Here is a 7885-nt window from a genome sequence, read left to right on the forward strand (position 1 = left end):
TGCAAAAGTTTTCCCAGGTGTGAAATGATCTCACATAACCACAGAGATCAATATCACGTTATTTTCACCGGATTTCTGCATTGTCCTTTAATTTATCAATTAATTTGTCTGTTTTTCTGTATTATGAATTGGAAATACAGATGCACCCATAGGGGGAGAAACTTCCCACCAAGATTAAATATTTTTGTAGTTTTCTTTTGTTTAAATAAATTGAAACTAACTAAAAATACAAGATACAAGATAGTTATGGGCCTTTCATTGGAAAATCACTGCAGAGATTAATATCGTTCAACTGGAAAACATCTATTTTAACCCTAACTGATGCAGTAAGTGCAGGTTTTTGAGAAGTTATGACAAGTCAAGAAATCTTGAGTCATTGTGGTCAGAAGGATGTCTTACGTACGGCTCCTCCGGATAACCGCCACAAAATCTTAGAGCTTTAAAAACTGTGATAAAAGTTGATTTTACCATCATCTCTCCTGCAGGTAATCGTGTGGGGGGATTACGGGCGTATGGACCACAAGTGCTTCATGGGAATGGCCCAGATCCTTCTGGAGGACTTGGACCTGTCTGCCACAGTCAGCGGCTGGTACAAGCTGTTCCCTACCTCCTCTCTGGCAGACCCCAGCATCGGCCAGCTCACCAGACGCCTCTCCCAGTCGTCCCTGGAGAGCGCCACCAGCCCGTCCTGCACCTAGACACACAGGATACACGCAGGATACACCGTCACGCGCAGGCAGAGTCACGCAGACACATGTACTGTAAATACACAACAACTGCAACACAGGTAGAAACACATGCAAAGACACACACGAACACAGGTTTGCATCTGTGCAGGAAGACACAGGTGACAAACACACACACACACACACACACACACAAACACACACACACCGACATGCTGCCATATCCTTTACCTTTACAGTATTCTCTACTGTGTGCTCATATTTCCACCCAGCGATCAGTGTTATTTGACAAACCATCAGCAAAACCCAACTCAAACTAGGCGCAGTTTAACCGAACATGTAGCATTTTTCACCGAAAACTTTCAGCGTCTCATACCAGGGTTCACCCGGTGCTGCGTCCCGCATTCCAGCTCACCAGATCTCCGTGGCGCCACCCATCCCAGGGCCATCCCGATGCCAGTTTCTAAACTTCTCTATGCCAAACAAAGAAGAAAACTTTATTTTTTAAAACCAAAGCAATTGTTATTGTTGTTATTATTACTATACGTAGTAGGTTAACAAGTATACAATATAAAGTATGGATATGTAGCAGAGTCAATGACTTAGATGTAATGCAAAAAACAAAAAAGAAGATTACATTCTACACACAAGCTTAGAGCGATAGGACAAACACATAAACACACCTGGCTACCAGGCTCAGACCCTCACATAATGGCTGTTATGTGAAGTAGCAACACTGCTATTCTATAATTTTCACAGGGCAGAGTTTATATAGATATATATAAATATAAATATATATATCTTAATAGATAGTTAAATACTTATTTGTCTTTATATATGTATTGGCTGCATTCTGCATGTTTGCTTGCAAGACATTTCAAAGTGCTTCGACTTTATTTGATCTTTATTTCGCTTGCCTCCTCTGATGTGTGAAGGCGTGTAGTGCTGCTTTACTTTGCAATTGGTCCTGAAAAAAAAAGAGCACTTCACTGAGTTAGAGGGAAGGATAAGGCTTCGGTGACTGCCATCACTGTCTGCAGAAGAAGAGACTTCGGTCAGCGAGCGACATACTCGCTGCTGAACACGACCCCGCCTTCATCTTACCGGCTCCAGGTCCACGTCTCATCTGTTTGGACTCCCACTTGAACTTCCTGTTTTTCGATCATCATTTTTTTCCCCCCCTTCCCATTTGACGAAGGATATCTGATCCCAGCTGCAGCCCCTTCCTCTGTGGTCGCACTTGTTCGCCGCAGCAACCCCTCCTTTAAATGCGTGGATCCATTTCTCTTTTGATATTTGACTTTTATGCCAGTATTACTTTGTGGCAAGTGCAAACGGTAACCTGCCATATTACGGTAGCTTTACTTGTTCCAGGTGCAATATGTCGATAATGCATCCTTCAGCATTCTTACTTTCTAACTCCTGTCAGCAGTATGTTTGTGTTTTGAACAGCACTTTACTGTAAGTTATGTATCTTTTCTTTGAGCTCTAAACGTACGCTGCATTCATTATCTCTGGATATTTGAATTCCAGTGTTAAAACATGTTGTATGTTATGTTTTTTTTTTTAACCCATATCAGTGTGGAGCCACACTGGAGCAGCTGGTCCTTTCTGCTGCTGGGTTTACAGTTAAAGGTAGGGTAAGCGATTCTACGCAGGTTTTATTAGGCTGCGTTCAGTGATTATGCATGGGATAGGTTCATGCCTGTACGCACACTCATGAAGTAAGGGAGTTCATGAGATGGAGGGGGCAGTTTAGCCGACGTTTGGTTTCAAATATCAACACAAATGATGTCATCCAAAATTCGCTTACCCGTCCTTTCAATATGAGCAGCCGAGGTTAATTGCAAAAAGTTCCTTTTTTTTTTTTTTTCCAGTTTGGACTTCAACATGTGTTCTTAGGACAGCCTGAAACATTTTTTGAAAAACTTGAGTCTTTTTGTGTCTTCTTATTTGCTTATTTAACTTCCCTTTGTACTCAGTGATTGTACAAGCATTTGGTGTTCATCTGAAAAGAAGACGAGCAGGTTCAGAGAGGCCCGTCCGCTGTTCCAGTTGAATGTGCGACGGTTTCCGTCTTCACTGACGGCGGAATGAAGGATGAGGATATTCCCCGTGACGTGGGTAGCGTCTTCTGGCCGGTGTTCAGACCAACACCAGACCTTGTGAATGGATGAAGATGCTGTTGACCCGGTTGACCCGGTTAATCTCGACATGCTGTTCCGTGTGATTATGAGCTCACGTTTGGGTTTATCTCCACCCTGCGTTCTGTCATCTGAAATATCCAAAGCTCATTTTTTTCTTTGTCTTTCGACATAAAAAAAAAGGGAAAAACTGAGGAGTTCTGCCTCTTCAGCACTCCAGACCAACACAACTTCTCCTTTTGAACTTTGGATAAAAAGGGATTTCTATCATTCTTGAATTTCACGGGTGGGGAATGATTTTTGTTGTTGACCCCCCCCCCCCCTTCATGTATACAACCGTTTTTAAAAGCACCGTCAAGATCAGGGTTCCAGTTTCTTTCATTTTTTTGGAGCTATTACTTGCCAGATCTTTACTTGTATGGTCACATATATGAAGTAATTTTATGTACCTTGTATTTATTTGTATGTACTTTCTTGTGGATGACTGACACGGTGTAAAATAAGGACTCTTGGTACCTGCACACAGTCTCTTTAAGTGTGCGCATCTTTGTGGAGACGACAACAAAAAACAAAAAAAAAAGCTCGGATGATGAGTAAAGTAGTGAAATGCAAAATAACGAACAAACAAAAAAAACATAAAAATAGAAATTGAAATTTCTAGATATATAACCTCCCTCCTAAATGTCCTAAGTAACCTATAAAGAAATTCTTGGTATTTTTCCATGTGAATCCAAATATTTTGGAGCTTGTATGAGTCCGTTTGTGTCCCTTCGCTGTGTATCGATGAATCCAGCACATTTATTCTTCAAATAAGTCAAAGAAAAGGTCAGTTAGTGATGTATAGAAGAGTATTTGCCAATTTGTTCCTACCCAAGACCTTTGATTCCTGCAACCAAAAGAAGGATTATAAATATCGCCTTTCCTTAAAGTGTAGCATATGCGTGCGTGTTTTTGACGAGGTGCATTTCTTGTAGCGCGTGTTGTGAAGTGGGTGGAAGGGCCGAGACGTGTGAGTGGCAGTGTGGAGAAAATTTAAGGATCAGGTTTTTTTTTTTAAGCACTTCAACATGTTTCCTTTTGTCACAGCTTTAGATGAGGAAAAACATTTAACTTGACTTTAAAAATGGATCATGAAGCAGCAGGTTGTCGGTGTGTTTGTGGTGGTGGAGGTTGACTGATATGTCGTTTTTTTTTTCTTTTCTTTTCTTTTTTAAATCGGGTACGCCGATGGCAGTTTCCTTTCTTTTGTTTTCTCTCCATAAGATAACATGTAACAGTGTGAAAAACATTATCAAAGCTGTCTAACTCAAGTAAACAAGTATACAGAATTTATTGCTTAAACCGGGGGCCGATGTTACTCTGCATGATGTTCTCCGGCGCTGGTTAATCTCCATTATTACTATTATTTTATTTTTTTAAAAGGCCTGGATTCATCTTTGTGTTGGTTGTAAAGTTAAAGGAGATGTTAGTTTGAAAGGTTTAAAGTCTGGTAGATTGTGTCTGAGATGCTTGAATTGGAGCTGGATTTGAAGGCTAGCGAATGTAAACCCCGTAAACCCCATAAACCCCATAAACGTGTAAACGCCACATGTCCGAACGGTAATGGCGCGGCTTCAAATTGAGCCGCGTCCTGTCTCCAGTACTGTGTTGAAAGTGTATTTTATTTTTGTAAAGACAGAGATATTGAGGGGAGGAGGAAGGCACAAAAGTCCAAGAGGCAGCGTGGCCTAAACCTGCCTTTAGATCTTTTTGGCATAAAAAAAAACGAGGGCTTGTTCAGTTTACAATGGCCTTATTTTACGTAGGAGGCGTCGCTTCGCTATAGTAGCACATGACTGAAAGTTTTGACAAATGTATTTTGCTCGGAATATTGTACCGAAGTTCTATATGTGTATAGTTTTATGAATGTATTTCTAAATCCGTACACCACAACGTCGTCTAGTCTTTTGGGACTTTCTGGGGCGCGTCTCAGATGGGGCCCCCCCCACTTTTACTGCACTAAATACTGTTCGTCTGAAAGAAGAGCTTGTGAGCATGAATCCAGCTGGCGAAAAGCATTTTTCTTTATTTAAATTGCCAGGAAGGCTTTTGAGCAGAAAGGATTCGCAAACACACTTAAAACCCCCCCCAATCTAGTTATCTTCCCAAGTTAAGGTCTTTAGCAAGCCGATATTTGCACTATGGACTAGGAAATGTCTGAAGCATGGTTTCTCTGATGATTTTCTTGTATTTAATCTTTAAGATGACATGAATGTGGTGATGAAATGAAGCCACGTTGGCCCCCGTGCAAAAGTCACAGGCAGTTTGGAGAAAAAATGCTAAAGAACTGTTGAAAATGTTGTATCTTCTCGTAGCATGGACTTCTCAAATACTTACTCTGACCATCAGCGTAGCCCGCAGCCCCGGTTGTTGCCGAGGGTGACAGCATCAGCTGCAGCCGCCCTGGTGACACATAAGAGTTCAGGTCGAAATCACATTTGCAAGCACCATAGATGAGGATTTTAGACATAGCAGCATGCAGTGCATTGTCGGTATCTGCTTGTAAAGCCCCTCACGAGCAGCAGATTTTTGTTTTCTAAAAGAAGCATGTCCTTCATATTTCTGTCTGCCAGAGTTACAGCTGTCAGCAGGAACAGAGCAGACGTCATCGCCAAGCAAATGTTCTCATCTGCTGACATCCAGCTGGTCTTCATCCGCATCAGTTAAACGTCGCTAATCACGGCACCAGTTTCTTCAGTAGCCACTTTGTCCTGTTCAGCTGTCTGCCAGACTTTTTTTTTTAAGGCCGTCGTAGCTTCACTCACCTCCGTCAAGACAACCTTCATCTTACCAAAGTCCAGAAAAGCACAACCTGAACTAATGGTCTAATCTGATGCCTCTAAATGAGGAAAACTTAGTTAAACTAACGTTTAAGGGACTGCGATGGTATTCCCACTCGCATGAAGCAGACCAAATGAAACTATTCCTAAAAACCTGTTGTAAAACAAACAAATCGCTCGGCCCAAGTAAATTGGACCGCTTGAGTTGGTAAATGAGCGGTTGTCTTTTCAGATCTGGCCTTAAACTTTCCACCGAGGAGTGTTCGCAGAGTGAATTGGCAAAAGTGCAACAGTCTGTCTGATTAAAGATTTATGGCAAAAAAGAAAAAAACGGGAGATGTAATTTTATACCTGTGCTTTGTAAATGTTTTCTATGTGCAGTATTTGATAATGTAAAACTGGTATTTTTGTGGTTTGTACGCTACAAAATTGATTACTTAAGGTGCACGTAGTTTTGTAATAAAATAGAATCAAAACTGAAGACAAAAAAAGAACTATTTCAGATTCAGAAGCCTGTATTTGCATGCCCTTTGACATCTGGACGCGAAGTCAATAAAGTTTCTTTGAATCACAAACATTTCCCTTGCGCACGTTTCAGTGATTTTTGTGTGTGTTTTTGGCCACTAGGGGGCAGTGGAGACAAACGTCACAGGCGGGATTTAGAATTTCCCTTTAAAGAGGACAAAATAATAGCTTTTAAGTCTTTTGCATTATGTGTTGATGCAAATCTAATGAATGTAAAATAGTTTAGTTTTTCCAAAATTGACCGAACAGCCTGAGATTAATGGATTGTTATCTATACACCTCACCAAGTACATTTACATAATGCCTGCCTAGTAGAGAGTATAGTACACTTCATGCAAAGAATGAGTCGCTGCTTTGGGCGATTTTGGAGGAAAGAAAAAGGTAGATACTAAGAAGAAACATTTTAGACAGAATGGGGAGAGAGGTGGCTTTAGTAATGCACTGTATGAGAAAGGAGATGTCTCTTTAGTAAAAACATCTACAGTATATCTGTTCATCTCTAATGTAAATTATGAGCTTGCATATTAATATGGGTCCAGAAGTACTAGGACAATGACCTTTTTTTTCATGGTTTTTCATTTATAGAGCACCACAACAGATTTGAATAAATAAAAAGGAGAAACGTAGACCTTCAGCTTACACTGTAGGTCTGGTCCTTTCTCTTGCAATTACAAAGCAAACGAAGCAGATAATTCATCTCATCATTGTTCTGATATGTGGCAGCTCTCTGACTGGGTCTCAATGCAGGTGAAGGTGGCCATCATTGGGCTAAAAAAACAACAGCAACAACAAAAAGACACAAATCCGCAAAGAGAGAGACACCAAAACTGCTGTGGCAAGATAAATAGTTTGGGACATTCTCACGAGAAACAAAGTGATGGTTGGCTCAGCAGCATCACTACTGGAATGGATGGTTGGAGAATACTCCAAGAGAAAAAAGAATGGAGAAGAGAAAGAGAACTCCAGGAGAGACTCTCTGGAGAAAGTAAGTGTATCATCATAAAAATAACAGGCCTCCTTTCACAAAGCCATCGAGATGTCCTTTTGAGTGGATATTTAGTCACAAATTTACATTTGTGACGGCATCAAAAGACGCCATCGTCATAATAAATACAGACAGTTTACAACAGGGAGCAAACCTCTGGAAACAACACAAACAAGAGCAGGAAAGGGACTAAAAGACACACACACACACACACACACACACACACACACACACACACACACACACACACATATATATATATAAAAGTTATCAGCTCACGATCCGACGCAGGCAGCGTCCTGCCTCAGGCATGGTGGAGGCAGTGTCATGGCGTGGGCCTGCAGACCTGTTGGTCAAGCGCCTCTTAAATAACTGCGTGAGGTGGATACCTTCATGACATCGTACAGCGGCTTCAAATGCTATCAGTCCACTGAATAGGAATTTATCATGTGTAATCAGAGCCTTGAATGGTGTGAGTAGATGGGATACTGTCTACCCGGTAGATTTTTGTCATTATTCTTTGGGTTGATAATGGCTTTCTCTATGTATTTTAACCCAGCTACTGCTATTGAAAACAAAACTTAGGCTCAGTAGATGTTTTGTCACTAAAACCTAACCCTCACCCTCACCCTAAACCTAACCTTAACGTAAACCCCAAATTCTAACCATAGCATTTGAAAGGGGTGCATCGAAAGTGTTTTATTCTTTAAATCCATTGACAAAAAC

General features: G+C 41.0%; 1 protein-coding gene across 1 annotated transcript in view; it reads left to right on the top strand.

Annotated features, from left to right (window-relative positions):
- rims3 (regulating synaptic membrane exocytosis 3) overlaps nt 1–2613 on the top strand; it is a 29656-nt gene extending 27043 nt beyond the window's left edge. Inside the window, exon 6 of the mRNA XM_061742778.1 lies at nt 486–2613. Within this exon, the coding sequence (XP_061598762.1) occupies nt 486–698 (213 nt within the window). The 3' untranslated portion in view covers nt 699–2613. The remainder of the gene's footprint in view (nt 1–485) is intronic.
- The last annotated feature ends 5272 nt before the right edge of the window (nt 2614–7885 follow it).

Source organism: Cololabis saira, chromosome 15 (assembly GCF_033807715.1).
Source record: "Cololabis saira isolate AMF1-May2022 chromosome 15, fColSai1.1, whole genome shotgun sequence".
NCBI lineage: Eukaryota > Metazoa > Chordata > Actinopteri > Beloniformes > Belonidae > Cololabis > Cololabis saira.